This window comes from Melitaea cinxia, chromosome 16 (genome assembly GCF_905220565.1).
Source record: "Melitaea cinxia chromosome 16, ilMelCinx1.1, whole genome shotgun sequence".
In the NCBI taxonomy this organism is placed as follows: domain Eukaryota; kingdom Metazoa; phylum Arthropoda; class Insecta; order Lepidoptera; family Nymphalidae; genus Melitaea; species Melitaea cinxia.
In genome coordinates, this window is record NC_059409.1 from 11,409,326 (window position 1) to 11,433,564 (window position 24,239).

At 35.6% G+C, this 24,239-nt stretch overlaps 1 protein-coding gene and 2 non-coding genes across 3 annotated transcripts in view; 2 read left to right on the forward strand and 1 right to left on the reverse strand.

Annotated features, from left to right (window-relative positions):
- The window catches only part of LOC123660935 (xanthine dehydrogenase/oxidase-like), a 34,259-nt gene extending 15,212 nt beyond the window's left edge, over positions 1 to 19,047 (forward strand). The window contains exons 15-21 of the mRNA XM_045595954.1: positions 2,130 to 2,313; positions 3,254 to 3,449; positions 6,925 to 7,509; positions 8,106 to 8,284; positions 15,501 to 15,690; positions 16,411 to 16,524; positions 18,974 to 19,047. Of these exons, the coding sequence (XP_045451910.1) occupies positions 2,130 to 2,313; positions 3,254 to 3,449; positions 6,925 to 7,509; positions 8,106 to 8,284; positions 15,501 to 15,690; positions 16,411 to 16,524; positions 18,974 to 19,047 (1,522 nt within the window). The remainder of the gene's footprint in view (positions 1 to 2,129; positions 2,314 to 3,253; positions 3,450 to 6,924; positions 7,510 to 8,105; positions 8,285 to 15,500; positions 15,691 to 16,410; positions 16,525 to 18,973) is intronic.
- Positions 8,593 to 8,711, reverse strand: LOC123661300. The gene has a single exon (XR_006744326.1). It is a non-coding gene; the product is annotated as a U5 spliceosomal RNA (small nuclear RNA).
- Positions 9,109 to 9,301, forward strand: LOC123661297. Its single transcript, XR_006744324.1, has one exon. It is a non-coding gene; the product is annotated as a U2 spliceosomal RNA (small nuclear RNA).
- Positions 19,048 to 24,239: the final 5,192 nt, after the last annotated feature.

Here is a 24,239-nt window from a genome sequence, read left to right on the forward strand (position 1 = left end):
GAAGCTGCAAACGAGCATATAAAGAGCTCCGCACATGTAAATCTTGGATATCAAGTTTAACACAAAACTCTACCAGTACAACTAGTAGAGATAATATACTTAAAATAGCTACAACATTTTTCGAAAATCTCTATGATCAAAAAAGCACATGTGACCACGTTGGACCTCACAGTTTCTACTCTCAAAAAGAATCTACCGCTCTTGTATGGAATGAAAAAGAGATAGCGCAAAAAATAAAGAAACTAAAACCAGAAAAGAGTCCTGGCCCTGATGGAATCCCAAACGAAGCAATAAAACTCGGAACAACAATTCTAACACCAGTAATAACCATGTTATTTAATAAAATTACCGAAAAACAGAGAGTGCCCGAGCAATGGACAAAGTCGAACATAATATTATTATACAAAAAAGGCGATCCAAAAAATATAAAAAACTACAGACCTATTAGCCTTTTGCCCAGTCTATATAAACTCTTCTCATCCTGCATATTAAGTCGAGTAACTGAAAAAATCGATGAAAATCAGCCAGTAGAACAGGCAGGTTTTAGAAAGGGCTACTCAACAATCGACCACATTCATGTCCTCGAAAATATTTTAGAAAAATATAAAGAATTTCAAAGGCCTCTCTACCTAGCCTTTGTGGATTATCAGAAGGCATTCGACTCTATCTCACATAAATCAATCTGGAAAGCCCTTGCAGATAATAAAATAGACCAAACGTACTGCAACATAATACGAGACATCTATGAGAGGAGCACAAGCAGAGTGAAATTAGAAACTAGTGGTCCAGAAATAAAAATCAAAAGAGGTGTGAAGCAAGGCGACCCTCTATCGCCTAAACTCTTTATAGCGGTGCTAGAAAACATATTTAAAAACCTCGACTGGAAAGACCTCGGTATTCAGATAAAAAATACTCACCTTAGTCACCTCCGCTTCGCAGACGACATAATATTATTTTCAGAATCCAGTGCACAACTAGAAAAAATGATTCAATCACTACAACTAGAAAGTGAACAAGTTGGTTTGGAAATGAACCTAGAAAAAACAAAACTGATGACAAATTCTACAAAAACACCTATTAAAATTGGAAACGTATACCTAGACTATGTTGACTCCTATATTTACCTTGGAAAACAAGTATCATTCCATTCTAACAATAACTTTGAAGAAATATTAAGAAGAATAAATATATCATGGCAAAAATTCTGGGCCCACAGAGAGATATTTAAAGGAGAATTGCCGCTTTATATTAAAAAGGTAGTAATGGATAGTGGTATTCTTCCCTGCCTTACGTACGGTTCACAAACTTGGATATTCACTAAACAGATAAAAGAAAAAATACGAACATGCCAAGCAGCAATGGAAAGATCAATCCTATCTATAAGAAGAATAAACAAAACACGTAACAGCATCATAAGAAAAAGAACAAAATTAATAGACTTCTTACATCACTCTATGAAATTGAAATGGAAATGGGCAGGACATCTGGCTAGAATGCACGATACTCGATGAACCAAACGAGTGGTGATATGGGAAGGGCCCAAGGGGAAAAGAAAGAGAGGAAGACCGAGCAAAAGATGGATCGATGATATCCAAGCTATAGCAGGAAAGGAATGGCATATTGGAGCAAAGAATAGAAATCTGTGGTCACAAATGGAGGAGGCCTTTACCCTATAGAGGGGTTCTCATTTATTTTTTAAGCTATTGATAATTTTAATTTATTGATCAATTTTTTTCAATATTTTCTATTCATATTTCGCAATTATTAATAAACTTAATTACTTATTATATCGTTTATATATTTTTTTTATAAGAATGCAATTTTGAATGTAAATTTTTTAAAATCAATTTTAAAAGCTATAAACATTTTATCGCAATTATGATTTTAATTTAATTTATAGAGATATTTTTTCTTTTAGTAAATTGGCTTAACTTATTATTATAATGAAAGAAATTATATGATAATTTATTTGTCAATGAAAATGTATGCTATATGAAATGAGAAATAAAAAGGCTTATTTATTTATTTATTTTATTTAATCAATTGGAATAAAAAAAGGTAATCGCTTACCATCGGGTGAGTCGTACGCTTGTTTGCCGACCTAGTTGTAAAAAAAATGTGACGTGTAGCGTGAAGGTGTCGGTGAGAGCTGTGGGTGGCGGGTATGGCGGCAAGGGCTCGCGCTCGGCGCTGGTGGCGTGCGCATGCGCGCTGGCCGCGCGCCGCCTCGGCCGCAACGCCGCGCTCGCGCTGCCGCTCGCCCACAACATGCTCGCCATCGGCAAACGGCAGCCCGCGACCTTCCTCTACGAGGTACGCGAAGTTTGAAATAATAATATAGTAAGAAATAGCAATCGATTTACTAACGACTAGCCCGTTGGCGCAGTTTGTAGTGACCCTGCTATCCGCTCCGAGGGTTGTGGGTTCTATTCCCACCCCGAGTCTGGGTGTAATATATATATTTATTTGTATAATTATGTATTATTTATAAGTATGTTTATATATACATATATGTCGCTATGCCAGTCGGCTGTTACCTATATCACAAACATTAAGTTGCTTACTTTAGGAACAGACGATCGTGTGCATATTGTGTAGATATTTATTTATTTATTTTAATGTAATGAAATTATTTATTTATCTTTTGGAAGTTAACCCTTTATTATTCTTTTTTTTCGGGAATTGTAAAATTATTGTCACATTTAAACTTTTAGATGATTTTGTTTTATGAATTGTAAAAAGAATTGTCCTAGGGGTCATTGTTATCTGGAATAAAGATTTATTGATTGTTTTGATGACCTTTTTTAAATCAACATCTGATAAAATAATCTAAAGACTAATACTGAAAATTATTGAAACTCGATACTAAAATAATCGATTTTGTTTTTTTTTTTTTTGAGGGCTTATCTCTAACTTTACCTACTACAATATTTTATGGACATAGATATTTTAATGAATACTAAATCGTTTTAGATTTTACTTATTATTTTTGTTGAAAACAAAACTACGTGCAGTTTTCAACACCTGGACGATGCGCAAAGTGATCACCACTTTTTGACCTTGATTTCAATATCCGTGTCGATAACTGAAGCCTCAAATAAGCGTTGACTAAATTTAGTACTTGAACTTGGTATCAAAATGTTTATTGATATATTTTTAAATAAAGAGGCAATAAGAATGGCGAGGGTATCAAAAAAAGTTCTGTTCATTTCAGATTACTGATTGGGATATAGTAACATTTTTCAAATTTCAGGTGAGCGTAAACGACGATGGTATTATTCAACAAGCGGATGTATCGTTTTACTCAGACTGTGGTATAACATACAGCGAATCGCCTGTTAACACTATTGCCTCGGTTATGACAAATTTGTATGAATCGTCTAGATGGAACATCAAAGGGTACAGCGTACTTACTGACAAACCTAGCAATACTTGGTGCAAGGCTCCAGGTAAGATTTCTACTATTGGTGTTTGAAAAAAAAAACATATCGTTTCTCCTTGAAATTTATAAATTCTAAATATACTTCACCAAGGTGAACCAACTATTGAACCATTTACTTTATGGAACTCAAAAATACATATATAAACATACCAAAAGACAAATACACTTATTCATATACATAACACACATATATACCTACGTATAATATTTATTTTATTGAATGAATAATAGCTTATTAAACATTATACATATTTACAATTCACAACTTAAGAACTAAATATTTACAAATAGTTTTGGTCCAAATCATGTCCACGTGGAATTGTGCCAAGAATGCTGGCAGCATTTCCTCGTTGAATCGCTATGCCGATTCTCTGGGCAAAAACTGCATCAGCCCTCATAATAATCTGTATTCTGTATGTTGTGTTGTTGTTGTTGTTGTACACGGGCTATTTTCCGCAACTCGACGTCTAGGTGCGCTTTTTTTGCGTGATCGGCTGGTGGGCACTATTCGTGCCAGCCAAGCTCCTTGAGGAAGCCTAGCAGACCCTTCACGTTGCCGACGACTTCCTGGAGCAACCTCGGTGTCCCAAGGTGTAGTGCCCTATAGTTCGCCACGCCACCGCATTCCAGCAGGATATGTGAGGCCGTTTCCTCTGCCTCCAGGCACGCTCTGCACAGGGGGCTGTCTGTAACACCTAGATTGTGTAAGTGCTTGTTAAGCAAGGCATGTCCGGTAAGCGCCCCGACCAGTAGTCGGAGCTGGGCTCTTTCATAACCGCGAAGTTTGCGGGACAATCCTGGGTTGATCGTCGGAAGAGCTTCCTTGGTCTGCCTGCAGATAGTTAGGTTTGTCCAATATTCTTGGTGCATTACCTTGGTGTTGTGTCGCAGCTGGCTGCGCAGCCATCCGAATGGCAGAGGCAGAATGGGTTCGGGTCCGTGGACCCTCATCTCCGATCCATTCCTCGCCAGTCGGTCGGCCGCGTCGTTGCCTCGCGATCCACTGTGTCCCTTTATCCATTGAAGGGTAATGGTGTTTGTTTCACTTACCTTCGTCAGAGCTCGATGGCACTCGTATATTAGCCCTGATGTCATAATGTCGCTCTATAGGGCTTGCAGGACCGATCTGCTATCGGAAAGTATACGGATTGGAATACCCTGTACCTCTCTAGACTTGATCGCTGTTGCTGCCATTATGATTCCCATGCATTCCGGCTGGAAGACGGTGTTGTGGGTTCCTAATGGCGATGAGATGTGGACATTCAGATCTTCTGAGTAGACCCCAGAACCTGTACCTGTTGATGTTTTCGACCCGTCTGTGAAGATTCTTAACTCTCTAGGGTTGAGGCCTTCACCTGGGTCTTCGTGTAATTGTATTCTGTATTTTTTGTCGAATACGTACTGTTTGGGTATCCTGTCGGTAACCGCTTCGACGAGCGGTTCCCTGTTTGCCAGTTCGCCAAGTATTCCTGTATGTGCTACCTTTACGTTCCTCCACAGGTTTAGCTTCCTGAGCCTTACCGCAGCCGCTCCCGCCTCCTGTTGGATAAACAGGTACAGCGGCGGCAGGTTCAGTAGGGCTTCCAAGGCGGCTGTCGGAGTAGTCCTCATGCAGCCCGTAGTCGCCATGCAAGCTAGCCTTTGAAGTCGTTGTAATTTTGCTTCACCGGTGATTAGTCTGGTTCTCGGCCACCAAACCACAGCACCGTAGCTGATAATTGGCCTGATGACGGACTGGTACAGCCACAGAGTGATTTTTGGGGATAGACCCCATTTCTTACCTATCATTCTGCGGCACTGCCAGAAGGCTATTGTAGCCTTGTCAATTTTGCTGTTGAGATGTTTGCTCCAGTTCAGTTTGCTATCTAGAATAATTCCTAGATACTTTACCTCCGAGCTGAACTGTAGCTCTGTACCGAACAGTCTAGGGGGTTTGTAGCTCCCCAATTGCCGTTTGTTAGTGAACATTACCTGTTCCGTCTTACCAGGATTGACGGTGAGTTCGTTATCTATGCACCATCTCTCCACAATTCGTAGCGCCTGCTGTTTGACATTGCACACGGTACTGCTGACTCTGCCGCTGATTAGAATAGTGATATCATCAGCGTACCCGCTGTTTTCTGTATATACAGAATACAGATTATTACATATTAGCTAGTAAAAGGTAGTGTTTCTTTAATTTATATTTAAAGAAAACAAGGAAGGACTAGATTGAATGACTCTTGGGAGTTTGTTCCATAGTATAGAGGCGCGTACTGAATATGAATTTAACTTAAATTTTGTATTACCTTTCGGTATATCTAGCATACCTGTAATGCCAAGGCGCCTGGAACGAGTAGGAGAGGGCAGTAGATAAAATCGGGATCGAAGATACGATTGAGCGTTTGGATCATGAAAGATATTAAAGAGAGTGCCGAAGACGAACAGAGAGCAATTTTAACTGAGCACGAAAGTGTGTGAAAGAGAGTGAGAACTTTCTAAGTAGCTCGTCAGACACATCCAAATAGCATACATCAGCATAAACAAGGATAGGCAGCAAAGGGTTTGCGCAAGCATAATTTTGGTTTGGAAAGGAAGAAAATATTGGAGACGTTTGAGAGAGTGAAATGTTTAGTGTATTCTTCTGCTAACTTCATGACATTCATTGATATGATTCATTGATATGACATTCATTGAACATTTTATTTAAAATTAAAATTTACATCCACAGGCTCAAAATTCCCATGTCTTTTATTAATCATGCATTATAATACCACAGGCGATTTATAATGTATACTCACACTCACACATATACATAAACATTTCATTACACCTATATAATTATCTAGCCATATTCACATAATGCCTATCCCCCACCTACAAGTCATTATATTTTATTTGTACATCAAACGACTTCGTTGACATGAGCTGCCGAGGACTATTAGAGCATTTTATTCAAATCAATATCAATTAATCATATCAATCATTACAGCCTATACAGTCCACCGCTGGACATAGGCCTCCACAAGTTTACGCCAAAAATAACGTGAACTCATGTGTTTTGCCCATAGTCACCACGCTGGGCAGGCGGGTTGGTGACCGCAGTACTGGCTTTGTCGCACCGAAGACGCTGCTGCCCGTCTTCGGCCTGTGTATTTAAAAGCCAGCAGTTGGATGGTTATCCCGCCATCGGTCGGCTTCTTAAGTTCCAAGGTGGTTGTGGAATCTTGTTATCCCTTAGTCGCCTCTTACGACACCCACGGGAAGAGAGGGGGTGGCTAAATTCTTTAGTGCCGTAGCCACACAGCACAATCATATATAATCAATTAAATTCAAATGAAATAGAGATAAAAATACAAATAATTGTTATGTTACAAAAAAATATTTTCTTAGACTACCTAGTTAGCGTTAATTAGAACTTTTTTGGAAATACAATTTATGATATGACTATTGAAACCAATCATCATAGCTTCTTTTATTATCAATTTAAATTTTATTTATAGGAACGACCGAAGCGATAGGGTTCATGGAACATCTAATGGAACGAATTTCATTCGTAACGAAAAAGGACTCAATCGATGTACGAAAAGTTAATATGGCGTCCAAGCACAGCCCTCTAATAGATATGATTGATACTTTAAAAAAGGATTCTAGTTACGATGACCGAAGAGCTGAAATCGAGAAATATAATAGAGAAAACGCTTGGAAAAAGAAAGGTTTAAAGCTATCCATTATGAACTTTCCCATTGAATATTACGGAGTTTTCTCAGTCACAATTTCTGTTTACCACGGTGATGGGACCATATTGATCTCCCATGGAGGAATTGAAATGGGTCAAGGTATTAATACGAAGGTTGCTCAAGTTTGTGCATACACTTTGAACGTTCCATTAAATACGGTGGAAGTTAAGGATTCTGACAGCTTCGTAACTCCTAACAATATGGCTAGTAATGGAAGCATTACTAGTGAGTGTATAACGTTTGCGACTATTAAGGCGTGTAAGGAATTGTTGACGCGGTTGGCTCCAGTAAAGGAAAAGCTTAATGATCCAAATTGGTTCGAAATCGTTAAAGCTGCATTTGACCAAGGTTTGTATTTTTTCTAGAACATTTTAGTAAATCGATCACTTCAGTTTGTTTTATATGATATAAAAAACTAATCGAAATGACTAATATAAAGCTTATATCATAAGACTAATTTCAGTATTGTATTGGTCTTATTAAAACACAAGAATTATAAAGTGACGATAAATACGCATGAAACTGTTTAACTGTGAGGGTAAAGTAATTTTTTTTGAACATATGTTATATTATTGTGTTTGCTAGCAAACGAAAAAAAACAGACTTCGATTACGTCGACAAGTAATACAACGTAAGAGAAAATTAACAAACGCACTAGTCGTCACTACGATTTTCGAGGATTCCCTTCGATTTCTCTGGGATTCCATCACCAGATCCCTTCCATCCAATGGGATTCCATCACCGGTTTCCTTATCATGGTACCACCCTTCGAATATCTCCTTTCAAACAAAATAAGACATCAAAATCGGTTCATAAATGACGAAGTTATCCCCGAACATACTTAATATATATAATATACATACGGTCGAATTGAGTAACTTCCTTCTTTTTTGAAGTCGGTTAAAACTAGAATGCTTTGTTGAATACAATTAATTATTGACCAGGAATAAACCTACAAGTGAGCGCGATGACGGAACCTACGGAATTGCCCGAATACACAGTTTACGGAGTATGCGCCGCGGAAGTGCACCTAGATGTACTGACTGGAACACATATACTGAGCAGAGTGGATATAGTCGAAGATACCGGCCGCAGTCTCAATCCAGATGTTGATGTGGGACAAGTAAGTCCTGTTAATTTGCACTAAAATAATACATTAAATAATTTACTTTTTTGTCCTTTGCGACTAGTAGTATAGTGTCTTGATGAATCATGGTAACCGTGAAATTCGTGTGACGTAATTTATAAATGGTCCCATACCCTTATCCATACATATTTAAGCCAAATGTTTTTCAACTCCAGTGAACTAATTTTTTCCCGAGTTAGCCACATTTATGGTGTTATGGTTGAAGAATGAAGATAATATACCGCCTTCTGATAAGCCAGATTATAGTTTTTCCTGATAAGACCAGGATATATTCTCATATTTGGAGCTTCACCGGAGGCGAAGCTTTACAAAAATATGGGTAGACTCATTTGAGTGTTCCCCTCCACGGAAATCTTTAGTAAAAGGCGAAAGATTTATACGTTTTGAAGGGAAACCAGAGTAACTGTAAATAATCTTCTGAAACTATATATCGTTGTAAATTAAAATCTAGCCAGCGCGATGCAGGATTTTAACATTTCCAATTTACGCCATCTAGTAGGTTACCATAACATGTTTGAGTTTCCCACGTTATATACTGTTATACGGTTTCAGACTTTTTGTTAGTATCTAATGTGTTTTTATGAAAATAATAATATTTAAATATTTGGTGACGACGTAGGTAACTATTTACCAAATAAGTACATATATAAAATATGGTAGGTATGTGATAATATAAATTATTCTGTATTAGTTTAGTTGCGATTCTCTAGATGTCGCTGTATAGTTACACTTTATTTCTGAATCGCGCTGGCCAGATTCTCTCGCGTCTAATGACCTTCCTCAGTCACGTCGATAACGGTATCGCTTCTCGGCCTTTTGGCTAAGATCAAAGTGTAGTATCTGTTCTTTTCAGCTTAATATCTGAAAGTTCCCGCACTGCGGGACCAGTATATTAAACTGATTTTTGGAAAACGATGGGAAGTTAGGGGCTCGCTCCACTCCCGTCACGGGTCGGCCCGGCATTGCAGTGCCGCCGGGATCGGCCCACATCAAAACTATGTCATAGTATTGGCACTTGTCGTACTACGAGGGACGTCTATCAATTACGTGAGCTCAAAACGGGCAAGCAAATCTCACCTAAGGCGGGAGGTGTCTGAACGGATCGAAAAATAGCTCACCGTAATTAATGGATGTCCCCCAAGTAACTAGCAGTCAGTGACCTTTTTTTTATTAGCAGCAACAATACGTTTGTCTCGCCCACTTTTATAATTAGTATAAACTGTACGCTTAAGCACGAGCAAAATTTTGCTAATAACCTTGGATGCCGTGTGTGAACTGTGTACATTTATTTGTTTCGTCAAAAGTACAATACCTCAGGTGGTGTGAAAAATGTGTGCATAATTATATAATGTATAAACGTAACATCTTTAACTTTTATAATCGTGATATCTTAGAAACGGTTTTTGTTAGAAAAAAAAAAAAAAACAGTATTATGCTTATTTTGTAGATATTTTTTTATGAATATAATGATTTTACAAATGTGTGTTAAAATCGTAGTGACATTACCTACGTCACGGATGTACCGATTTCGCAGCCAAACCATAGAATATAGGTGGTCGGAAAACAAGTCAATTATATACGCAGTACCTAGGTGACCGAGCTTAGTTCGGTATTTTTGGCAAATCGTGTTTTTTGGAATTCACATTTAAATACGAATTACATATTTATTAAATATGAATAATATTTTTCGTTTTTACCGACATAATAATAAAAAAAGTAATAACTGGCTATTTAAATAAAAATTAACGAGTGCAATTAGAAAACTAAAAAAAAATAATAATCGATCAGAGAAATTTAGGATTTGAACCGTGGTCTCTTCGGTCGATAGCGACCGGCCGATTTCCCACCTTTACACCTTTAATAACAAATGCGAAATTTACCTTCGTATTCTAACGATATTGTTGTCGTTAGAATTTTTTTAGTGTCGTTTTATCCCATTTTTTCATTGTCTCAAAAATGGGATAAAACGACATTTTCTAAAAATGAATCCTAGCTAGATTTATTTATCTTCCCCGAAATCCCCTGCATACTAAATTTCATGATACTCATTGGAGCAGTTTCCGAGATTCAGATTCTATATACTATATATACAAGAATTGCTTGTTTAATAGTATTAGATTAATGAGGATAACTCAAGAAGTTACTAGTCAAGTATCAATCAGATTTAAAAGAGACCTCAAGACAAGCACCAGCTTTCGACAAAAAAGTCATAAAAATCGGTACATCCAATAAAACAGGAAGTATATAGAGTATTTAGAACAGTATTAGACACAAAAATAATTAATTGATTTAAAAAAAAATTAATGTTACAGACTAAAAGGGCCAATAATAGTAATATATAAGTTTCCATTTTTTTTTTTTTTATGGATAAATTATAAAAATTTTAGTAAAATAAAACAAATACGTAAAAGAATAGAGTAACTTAGGATACTTTCATTTTAGAAATTTATTTAATTTATACCTAACTCACCAAACTGAACTATAACATTTTTGTTAAATTCCACGCGGACGAAGTCGCGGGCACAGTTAGTAATTAATAAGTTCGTTTTGGTTGACATAATTCGTGAAAAAACGCTATTTACGTTTTGACCAGGAATTAATTATTGCGTTTCGGCATACATTTTTGAGGAAAAAAGCGCCATCTATGATTTGGTAAAGAAAAAATGGAATTCCGTTCCAGTTGGCAATTTTTGGTCTCGTATAGCGCCATCTATATATCAGCGAAGAAAAAGGGATCGATCTTCATTTTTTACAACGCAATCCTTTAAAAATTTTGAAATCATTAAATTTCCATAATATAATAGTAAATTAACAGTACACAAATCAAATTATAATAATAAAAAATTATAATAATTACGTTAGTTTTAATTTTAAACCGACTTCCAAAAATTGAGGCTGTTCTCAATTCGTCTGCATTTTTAAAGTTGTACTTATTTTGGCGCGTTGGGGAAGAATTATGAGCACACTGTTCTGAAAAAAAAACCGACACCCTGAAGTTCGCTAGTCAACAAAGAAGAATTTAGCAACGTGAAGTAGCTACACAAACTACAAAATACAAAGTAGCAACATGAAGTAAAGTATACACACACTTTTTGAAGTTATAATTCTTTTGGCGCGTTAGGGTAAAAGTAACGTTCAAAAGAGTAACTGCAGAGTTTCTTGCCAATTCTTCTCTGCAGAATCTACATTCCGAATCGGTGGTAGCTTCACTTTTACAAAAATAATAATTAATTTTTAGTTTTAATTTGTAAAATGATGATTCGAAAGTGCTTTTGGAGCCTATTTGAATAAAGCTATTTTTGATTTTGATTTTGAGTATGAGAGTAAATTTTTACGATGCGCGCGTACACCTTTACGAAAAAAAACGGCACGCTGTTTTTATGTATGTTACCTCAGAACTTTTGACCGTGTGGATCGATTTCGATGACTGTTTTTAATCGAAAGGTGGTGCGTGTCATGTGGTTCCATTTAAATATAATTGATATCTAACAAGTACTTTTCAAGTTATATCAAATAATGCGTATTAGCTTAACTATTTTTTCGTCGATCTTCTTTTGTATTATACCGCAGAACTTTTCACTGGGTATACCAATTTTAATGATACTTGTTTTAATCGAAAGCTGATGCTTGTCTTGTATTCCTTTCAAATTTGATCAAAATATAATGAGTAATCTTGATGACGCGTATTTATGTGACGGTGCGTAAGCGTCTTTGTCGTAACGCCATAACCCAATAGGGTTCCAATAGATGGCGTTATTAGAAACTACTTCGGTTCGAACTTTCGATCAAATGATATTTTACGGCCGGATCTACTTATAACGTAGTGAGCTATATGATCCACTAGAGGGCAGTGGCAGTTTATTGTTTATGAATAATTTTGATGATTCTTGTTTTAATCAAAAGCTGATGCTTTTCTGGCGGTCTCATTTACATTTGATCGAGATCTGATAGCTACTTTTGAAATTGTAGTCGTTTTTTTTTCGTTTGCAAGCAAACACAACTTATAAAAACAATTTTTTTCGCAATTTCGTTTTATCGACTTTCAAAACGCGCTTAAGCGCTGCTGCCGTTCGGTAAAATTTACTAGGAAGGTTCTTTCTACCTATTAATGTAAAGAGAAGTATGTTGAAACCGAAATAAAATGTTATCGGATTTTATCTCCAAGTGGTGAATGAGACCTTAATATGCCGAATTTTTAAAGATTAATGTAATTGTAAAATGCTTTTGAAGTCTCTTTAAATAAAGATTTTTTTTTAATTTCTGATATTTTTTGTGAACTATTTATCAGCTTCCTAAATTTTAACAAAAAATAAAAATGATGAGACAAAAAGAGTGATATAATTTAAGATTCCATTTATTAACTAAATTTTAATGGATTACTAAGTTTATTCAACTTTACTTGTTACAATTTTTAATGTCCTAATTGTGGTCATTGTCACAGCGATGCAGCATTTTTTATTATAATCTTAAAATAATCTACTATTATACAAGATCATTGAATGTTCTGTTAATGAACTTTATTTATTTATACTTTATTGTACACCACAAATATATTACAAACAAAGCATAAAGACAGTGAAGTACAATGGGCGGACTTATGGCTAATAAGCCATTTCTTCCAGACAACCCAAACTTTAGAAAAATAAATTAATACTTTATAATCAAAATAGCTCACAAATATTTTAAAAATTTATTACAGTAAAGTTCATGTATCAGATGTTTATTAGCCTGTTGATGCAGATGACAGAAACTGTGCTATCAGTGGTGTTTTGAGTTTGATTCCTGTTTCAAGTCTGGATGTAATAGACATATTTATACATTTACTGAGTTATTAATTAATAACAGTTTGCTTTTATCTCTAATATTAAACTACATCAGGAACAGACAACCAAGTGTGAGTTGGAGATATTAATTCAGAAGTATATTTTGCATTTACTTTGTTTCTAGTGTACTTTTAATATCACTTACATATACTCGTATACTAATTTGGATGGATTTTATCATAATTGTATAACTATTATCTATATTATTAAAATGAATCTTTAGTTTATAATGTAAATTACAAAAATAATAACACTACTGATAAAGTATTATTATATTATGTAGTTGAGTAACTTTTGAATAGTGGAATGGTTTTGTTTTAAAGGCCAAAATATTAATTTTCATGTTTTTAAACTTCAATAAACTTTATAATTATTATTATAACTCCCATACTTAATGTTACTATTTTACAGCATATATTATGTATACCTGTGATTAGTAATTACGGGTGGAAAATTCGGATATTCCCCAAGATTTTATATGTAATAAAAAAAGCTTAAATCTAAAATTTTCACTTCTAATTTAATAGTTTAACCTGGCATTCAACCTCTAGTTTAATCTCAGCAGTGATGAAATAGTCTATCGACTTGTCCAGGCTTGAGTAATAAAGTAATAAGTACTTAATATTTACAATTACACTACATGCAATTGTAATTAAAATAAAAATATTTTCTACATAAACTACATATTTTTACAATAATTTAAATAGTAAGATATAAAAACTTAATTGAATGATAGGTACGATTATTGATTGTTAGTAGTTATGTAGGAGCTCATACCTTAACTTATATTTAACGACGACTTACATTTACAATGAAATCACACATTTATGAATATTTTAAATCTTGATTGATTGATTAGTTTAATGGCTATCAGATTTTGAATCTCATACTCGTAAATAATTGAATTCTGTTACATTGACTTGCGTGCACAGGTGCGTTAAAAACGTTTCATTTTCCCGAATTTCCCGCGTCAGTTGGCGTTAGTAGTTTGCACGGTCTTATTACACTAAGCTTGTGGGCTCATTGAATTTGGCCCCACTTTTTACGATTTTTGAACTTTTTTTACTTTTAATTGTTTGTTCTTCGTTTATTCGTTATTGTTCGATTTGTAAAAATTGTTTGTTCGTCTTTTATTTATTTATAACTAATTAAACAAATGTCCACCCTTAGGTTGTTAATGCCCCCTTAACTAGATATAATGATTTTTATCAATCAAATTAATTAATATTTATTAATTATCGTTTGTTCGACAACTATTGATGATTCTTTAATAACAAAAACAATTAAATTCTTAATGATTAATTATTTTTTATCGGGAAATAATCAGTGCGTTCTACTAAGCGAATCCATATTGAATTAAGTTTTACTCCAATTCAATCCATGCGCGAGCCTTTAGTGGAACACGCCCCAGTAGCCACAGATTTCTTTATTGGCCACGTGATCTAACTTCTCATTTTATAACTAAACAATGGAAAATGAGATTGTTTCTAATAAACTAATTCGTCTTTTTCACAACGCTAAATAACGTTCTATAGAAAGCGTCAAGTTTAATTTGGGAGGTATCAACGGATATTGACTTATGCCTCAAAATGGTCACAGAACGGAATGTTATGCTTACCCCGACTCCATGTAGTCTTGTTTGCCCTACCCCTAGAGAGTTCTTTATAAGCCGGAGGCGCGGATTTTTTTACGCAAGAGCGAAGGGTCTGCGTCTTCCGAAGCGCCGGAGGCGTAAGGGAACGATATTTCAATACAAAAATAGATTTTTCAAAAATAATAATTAATAAATTTAATTGTTTTAATGATCGAACATTCATCAATAGTTCTCGAACAAACGATAATTAATCAAAATTAATTAATCTGAGCGACAAAAATCACGATATCTAGTAAGGGTGATCAACTTAAGGGTGGAGAGTTGTTTAATTAATTTTAAATAAATGAAGGACGAAAAAACAGTTTTTACAATCGAACAATAACGAACAAACGACGAACAAGCAATATTAAAAGTAAAAAAGTTTATAATTGAAAAAAGTGGGGCCAAATTCAGGGAGCTAAGACCGTGGTAATTTGACTTGGTGACATATTTTTTTTTCTGTGTTCCTTCGGTTCCGAAAGCAAAGATGCTAAGTTCATCATACAATTCAGTGTATTTTTGTATGAGGTCTTCATAGATTCAAAAATTATTTTGACAACAATTATTGAAGTTAACATGAAATTATTTAAGTAATTATTAGTTAAATTTGCCGGTAGCATTATTTGAGACTAAATTTACTACTGGTTCTCGACTACAAAAATCTAAAGCATGCTATTCAAGTACCTACATGTACAATTTACATTTAAATGTATAATTATTATTTTATTATTTGCAGATCGAAGGAGCCTTTACAATGGGCCTAGGTCTTTGGACGACGGAGCAGTTGATCTACGATCCCTCGGGCCAACTATTGACGAATCGTACATGGTCGTACAAACCACCCGGCGCCTGTGATATACCAGTGGATTTTCGCGTCTCCATCACAAGAAATCCCGTCAGTAATATTGGTGTTTTGAGGTCTAAAGGTGAGATATTCTTATTGCTGATAAACTGGACTCTGTAAACTTAATACTAAGTTCGTTCAAAGCACTAGTAAAAACCACATCTCTATGTGAGTGAAGTACTGCAAGTCAGAGCTTATTTTCCAATAAATTGTAATATTTTTATTAAGAACTAGCTGACCCCGCAAACTTTGTTTTGCCATAACACAAAATTTCTAATATTTTTTTCAATTTGATCGCAGCACCAACTGTCGGGACAAACTGAAATTAAAATAGAATTATATTTAATATTTGATGCTGGAATGGTAGCGCAGTCTACCGGATCCAATGTAAAACATTCCAAAATTAAGAACTACTTATAAATGGAAAATTAGTTAAATAATCATTTTCCAGTGAACCAAATTGTGAATCTAAACCATCCTCGAATCCCCTTGAACTCACACAAAAAATTTCATCAAAATCCGTCCAGCCGTCTAGGAGGAGTCCAGTGACATACACAAGCACACAAGAAATATATATATAAAGATTTAGACATTGTTTTAATATATTTTTTAAACATTGTACTTCACAGTCTGTAATTATCTTAAGATATGTTTAACGTGTAACATATGGTTATGGTGTACAATACAGTATAGACAAATAGATAAATAAATAAATAACATCTTCTGAAAATTCAGATCTTGGTACAATTTTTATGCAATAATGCTAAGTACCTACGTAAAAACTTTTCTTTTTTTAATTTAGCGACGGGTGAACCAGCTTTAGTGATGGCAGTAGTTGTCACGTTTGCATTACACGAGACTATTTTTGAAGCCAGAAAGGAATATGGCTATGACGATACGGAATGGATACATGTCGGTAAGTTATTCCATATTAAAGATTTCTGTCTTTTCCTTTATCTAAAATATGTTTAAAAAGGTGGCCTCTTTAAAATACTAACTGTACTCCACGGTTTCACCCGCATTAATTTGAGTAAAAAACGTAATAAAATATTTTTAAACCATTAGCCATATAGCTAATAATAATTAATGTAATGAATAATTACTTTTTTTTATAATAATTACGTTTAATTTTTTGTGATCATTAATTTGTTGCGGAGTTATTTTAGAACTATGATAGCTTCTAATAAAATGAAAGCTTGAAATCAAATGATGTCCAGGACAATTTTTCAGAAAGAAATACGTGTGATGAATAACGTATGTTTTTTGCATTGCAAGGATTTATATGATCTAAAAGAAACTTGATTACTTACCATAAAATAAGCAGTCGCGGACTTATTTAAAAATTTTAAAGGCGATCAATTCTGTTGTAAATAATTTCAGCTCACGCAACAGAGGCTCTAAAAAAAATCCCGTTTTCGTAACATTTCTTAATAACACACATTGGTCGTAGTGTGATATGGCCTATAGCCTAAATGGAACGCAAAAAAAAAGATTTAAATTTTGAACTAGTAGTTCCTGAGATTAGCGCGTTTAAACAAACAAACCAACTTTTCCGCTTTGTAATAGTAGGTGTTCTTAAAATATTGCAATCGGTTGAAGCACCAGGCTCAAGTTCACTTTATATAATAACACAAATGCCAGTATATTTTGTCAGGGGTCATTTGATCAAATTAGTAAAGGGGAATATGAATTTTTAAAATATTTTTAGCACTGCTAACAGTAACATCGATTCTTTTACTGTTTAAATTTCATGAAATCCCAATCTTTAAGCCACGCATGCATGCACACGCTCGTGTTGATTAGGCGATTTAATATTTGATCAATGATTATTGCCTAATTTTCCCTCATAATAAAGAATGTGTTTGGAAGATAAGCATATACAAGTACATACAAGTATATATTAATCTATTAAGAGCAATATTAATCAGTCAGTCAGTCAGTCAGTTCAGCCCATTGCAGTCCACCGCTGGACATCGGTCATAGGCAAGTTCGCGCCAGATATCCCGGTTTTCCGTAATCCTCATCCAGCCTACACCGGCAATCTTACGTAGATCGTCGGTCCAATGGGCCGGAGGACGTCCCACACTGCGTTTTCCAAGACGCGGTGTCCACTCCAGGACCCATCTGCTCCAACGGCCATCGGTCCTGGGACACAGATGACCAGCCCACTGCCACTTCAACTTGCTAATTCTGTGGGCTATGTCGGTTATTTTCGTTCTGTTGCGGATAGTCTCATTTCTAATCCTATCTTTGAGAAAAACCCCAAGCATGGCCCGTTACATTGTACGTTGAGCGACTTTAAGCTTGTGGACCAGTCCCTTCGTCAGTGACCACGTCTCGGCTCGTATGTTTACACAGGCAGGACGCATGCTCGAAGACTTTTGTCTTCAAGTATTGCGGAGTTTTCGAAGTGAAGACTCGAAGAAGCCTGCCAAACGCGTCCCAGCCCAATCGAATCCTCCTATAGCCTCCTTCTCGAAGTTATTGCGGCCGAGTTGGATGGCATGCCTACGTAAACATAACCTTGAACCACTTCAAGAATGGTGCTATCGACCGATACCGGTCTCGGTATGACTTGGATGTTAAATGTAACTTTCGTTTTGTCCAAGTTCATACTGAAATCGACTCGTTAGGAGGGCCCGTTCAGGCCAGCCAGCATTTGGTCTAGCTCATCCAACGTCTCCGCAAAGATGACGATCAAACACAAAAACAAATTAAGGTATTTTAATGTACTTTTTTACGAGTATTTTACTCGGGAATACTTATAATTGTTGAATATCTAATGAAATTACTATTTCAGGCATCATTTATTCTAAACTTAGGAATATTAGCGTTAGAAGCTATTTTTAGTTTTATTCGTTATTTTTTGTCAAGATTAAACCATTGATTGTGAAAAAAATGTACCGCACTAGAATTGCCCAGTATTTAAAAAAAAATGCTTGATCATAAAGATGAAAAATATGGTCGTAATAGCAATTTACCGTCCATCCTCATATAAAAATATTGACAACTTCTTTCTTCCTTGGATTGTCTCAAATTATAATAATATTGTGGTTATTGGAGACATGAATTATATTGGTACAGACAAAAACGTTAATTCAGATAAATATATGAACTTACCTGTTTTCCACGGTTTATTGCCAGCCCACAATTTCGTTACGCGTGTGATGTCAGTGGAACTTGTATTGGTCTGTTTTTTTATAAAAATCGTATACCTCTCTATAAGCATTGTACCACAAACGCAAATAATTGATCACAAGGCCGTTTCACTTAATGTGTATTTGTGTTTTCAGACCTCTGCCAATGGATTTTACCCTAGTGAAGGCTGTTTAAAGATTTTTCATCAAGCAAATATTTTGTTTCAGATACACCTTACTGCGTGGACAATGTAATAAAAGCTATTTCGCCAAATATAAAAAGCTACGCGTTGAGAAAATAAGTTATTTATTATTTTAGTAGGGATCGTCAATGATCACGAGAATCTGAGAATCGAACAACATCTATTTTTTATCCCCCTAAATGTTAAGGGTAGTCCACCCATAATTTTTTTTTAATTTTTAGATAAATTATTTATTTTTTATTTTATTATGATTTGATTTCCCTATTCCTAATCCCCCCCAAGAGCTCTGGTCACCTGCCCCACCAACAGGAACACAGTACTGCTTGAAAACTATATTATTTAACTGTGGTCTTCTGTAAGGTCGAGATACTACCCCGGTTGGGCTGCTTAATATTTTGAGCAGGAATTTTTGTAACGTGTAATTGAGCTATATTTGTTACAAAATAAATCGCTTTATATTTAAAATGTGTATTATTTCTTGTCAATTTTGAACAATTTTCTATAAAAATTAACAAAATATTTAAAATCTTTTTAATACAAGCAGCTCCGTACTTATACACACCACGTCAGATGAATAGTTTCGGACACTAATGCCGACCAGCATTAGCCGAGCCGATTAGCTTAGTTTTTTAGACAGTACAGACAATTTAATTACAGTAATAGTCTATTCTGAATAGACTCAAAAACAACTGAACGCATATTAACGTAGTTTACCAAAAAGATAGAGCTGTAAAAAAATCGCAATTTTTCCTTTATCTGTGCAGACGTCGCTTCGTACCAAATTTCAAGATTCTAAGTTCACAGGAAGTATGATTGTTATGATTCCCTTGCGAGTAAGGAAAATTTCCAGCATAAACGGCTGTATCTTTTGATTGCGTTAGCTTAGAAGTTTGATTTTTTTTTTTCAGTTTGATACATATACGCGTTCCTTAGAAATATAGGTCTTCACAGACGGACGGACGACAATGTGATCCTATGAGGGTTCCATTTTTTTCTATTGAGGTACGGAAACTTGAAAAATAATTTGTAATGGTAGGTTTGTAATAAAAGTCGGAAAATATTCAGCCACTTGGAAACTTTTATCGAAAACGTAGCCATATCATTTTTATAAACAGAATTATTTTGCTTTATATAATAATTTTAGTCATGCTCCGTGGAGTTAACATGGAAAGTTAGGAAAAACAATAAATCTTGGTATGAGAATTCATAGCTAAATAAATGGCTGCCAAGAAACTTATTTTGTTACTCATGCTGACTTAAGAAAAACAAATCTGCGGTCTCCACGTTAAGCTAGTAGAAAATATTGAAATCAACATTAATTTTTTTATGAAAAAAATAGTGAACATCGGAATGATTTGAAATCGGAAGAAAACTACGAGCTGTTACTGGATGCCAGGTGTCTGAAAATGACAATAAGCAGTGGTTAAGTTTGTTACTCAGCGTAATAAGACGGCTTAAAATACATATAATTTATAAACTTAAAAAACAAGTTTAATTTATAAATTTAAAAATAAATTTATTATATTCTAACGGTGTTAATTCTGTATGTATCTATACATATAATAAAATGATAGGAAACTCCAAACTGTACATTGAATATTTCTTTAAAAGAATACTTGGGGTGTGGTACCGAAGCCGAAAATATAGTTTTTAGAATTTTTATCTGTTTGTCTGTTTTTCTGTTTGTCTGTATGTATGTCCGGGATAAACTCAAAAAGTACTGCATGGATTTACTTAAATTTCGCACGAATATTATTAAGAAGTCGGGTCAACATATAGGTTATATATTATCACGCTATCACCTACGGGGAACGAGCATTGAACCTTTATTTCTATTCTGTAACAACGTGTAATCTAACGACGCATATTTGAATGTTGTTGTTATTATGTTAATAACCATGTTATAAAGCTAGCTTCACACTATAAAATTCAAGCAATATAAGTAACCTAGGCCGATACACATAATTAAATGAATATAAGTAGACGCCGCGTTGGCGCAACGGTTACAGCCATGGATTGTACCTGTTGCGCTGGCGGTTGCGGGTTCGATCCCCGCACATGACAAACATTTGTATTGGCCATACAGGTGTTTGCCGTGGTCTGGGTGTTTGTGCAGTCCTTGTGGGTCTCCCCACCGTGCCTCGGAGAGCACGTTAAGCCATCGGTCCTGGTGGTTGTCCCGGTAGGGAATATATCCGCCAACCCGCATTGGAGCAGCGTGGTGGATTAAGCTCTGATCCTTCTCCTTCATGAGGAAAGAGGCCTATGCCCAGCAGTGGGATATTACAGGCTGAAGCGGTAAGTAGTATCAAGAAAATTTGAAAGCAGCGTCATCTATGAGATTTCAAAAACATCATCATCAATCCCTTTTTGGATGTAAATAATTTAAATTTGATCATGTTGGCGAGACTAATAGTTGTCAGTCAGTACATGGCCAAGGCCGCATGCGCCGCCGTTATGGCTGGAAATTAATGTGTTTACATTTCATTTATTTAAATTGAAATGTATAGGAATTTTGGTAAAAAATTAAGTACCTATTTTTTTTTTTACATAATTCGAATGAGAATCATGTACCGAGTATCCTCCTTAAATATTGATAGTAAGTCACCAGTCATCCTGTATATACCGGGTGTATTTGGAACGCTTGAAAAAACGAAGAGATATGATAGTGTTGGCATGACCTAACATGATACAAGTTAAAAAAATAAATTTTATAAAAGTCAGTCTCTCTGTTACTGCACTTTCTGTAGATATGAAATGAAAAGAAGAAAAGGGTAAATGAATGTTATTTTAAAAGGTATAATCGTGGGTATTTTTGGTGCTGTATAGCGTTCACGCAAACGACGAGGCAGCAGCTAATAAATTCTAAAATTGCATTGAAATAAATTAAACATTTTATAAAAACTTTGAGGATAGGCAGGAATAATAAGTAACTAAACCTATTTCTTTATAAATGAAAGGTTTATTATTTATAAATTGATTTAGGTAGATATAAACAAACACTTGTTTCGAAGCAATGCACGCCATTTCAGCTATCATAAGACAATTTTCTTGACATAACCTTACATCATTTTTAACGTTTAAAAAAAATTGTTTTATGCAGGTTTAATAGTTTTAGGCTTAGTCATCATTAGTGTAAAAGTTAAGTAAGGTAGGGTAGGAGGTGCTAAGAATCTTAGCCAGTAATTGACTTTGTCTATGTATAACGGGTCCAGTCTTCGACTGGTAAAAAGCCTTGGACTTACCAATGCATCCTAATGGATGTCATGACATAAGGTGCCGAGACGTGGAAATTGACACTCACAGTTATGGAGATGTCTTTGCTTGAGATCACCAGGTCCAAAGTGAGACTTTCCGGCAGAAGACGAAAGTGACTGACATAGTTCAAAAGTTTAGGAAACTGAAGTCACAGTGTGTTGGGCACATCTGTTGTAGAACCGATGGTCGATGAAGCAAGAAGATTCTCGACTGGTGGCCATGGCGAGCCAAATTTAATCTAGGACGTCCTACTCCCGGAAGAGGGTATCTGGTAGTGACTGGATGGCTAAAGTGGGTGATCGGGTCTTCTTTCGTACCCTGCGTGAGGCTTATGTCCAGCAGTAGACTGTAATAGCATTATAATGATCACATCATCATCATCACTTCAGCCCAATACAGGCCACTGCTGGACATAGGCCTCCACAAGTTCGCACCAAATATATGGCGCGAACTCATGTGTTTTGCCCATAGTCACTACGCTGGGCAGGCGGGTTGGTTAGGTTGGTAGAATATTAGGACCACCGGGAACTAGTGACCTACGTAAATTTGTGACTATGCGTAAGGGGGGAGGGGTTGGCTCATAATCACCATACTGAGCAAACGGTTTGGTGACTGCATTGTAGCTGGCTGAGACAGTGCTGTACCTTTGAGACGTGCTGCTGCCCACATTTGTTACAACAATCAGCCTTCTATCGCCTTTTACGATACCATGGGGCAGATATGGGGTGATGGAGCTATTCTAATAGCCGGCACCACACGGCTTAGTTGTATTAAGAAATAATTATGTGTACATATAAAATAAAAACCTTAAATAATGGCTCTATATAATCCGTATAATAAACAAACAAGGTGTGAGGTCACTGACGAATGACGACATTCATGTCGCGAAAACAATGGGGCACCGTTCAAACACGTTAATTTAAATCAACGGCGTATACATTATTTTAAAAATAATTTTAAGCACTTCCAACAGTAGTTATATTTTGTAAATGTTTGTAACAGTAGTTGTTTGTTGTAAATTTGTAATGATGTAAAAATGCAAACAAAACACTAAAAAATTATGCACATTCTAGTGACGTAACGAACATTCGCATTCGCGATTATTCGCTATATTTCAATATTCGCATTCGAATTCGCGCGAAACGATTCGAATATATGGCGAATGTTTTTATTTTATTTTATGATGATTTTTTTTTTATATCACTACGTCGGCAAACAAGCGTACGGCTCACCTGATGGTAAGTGATTACCGTAGCTTATAGACGCCTACAATACCAGAAGCATCGAAAGCGCGTTGCCGACCCAATCCCAAATACCCCCAGGAGTTCTGGTCACCTTACTCACCAACAGGAACACAATACTGCTTGAAAACAGTATTATTTAGCTGTGGTCTTGTGTAAGGTCGAGGTACTACCCCAGTCGGGCTGCTCCATATTTTGAGCAGGAAATTTCTGCTGTGCCCTACCTCAGTTCATATTTTTCGCAGATTTATATGCAATCATCAGACTACGGATAAGATTTGTATTAGTTATTTTACTAATTATTCTAATAAAACAACCATTCCAGTGTAGTAGTGCATGTAAGACACCGATCGTGTGAGTTTGATTTCCGCTGATTATTGTACCTATTTGTATGAGTATTTTTTTCCAGGTCAAGATGTCTTATATTTACAGCTTTTTTGTGATTCTTTGTTGCGATTACGCTAAAATTACTTACGAAGAGAGAAAAATATGTAGAGAAAAACGCCTATGCTCAGCAGTGGGGATGGTACAGACTAGCACATACTTGACTGTTGAGCTCTTGCTCGGCAACTGGCATTGAAAGTAAGAGCGTAGCATCTATGTTGCTGTCGACAGAGTGTGAAGTTCCTCATGTTTCAGTGCTCTCACCCATACTGTTTATTTTGCGACTTTACAAGATGTTGTAAAACAGCAGTATTCGTGACTATCCTGATGAGATTACGTGTGCCATGCCTTTTACAGTGGCCAGTTAGTATGATTGAAGTGGTAGTGGGGGACAGATTACTATTTATG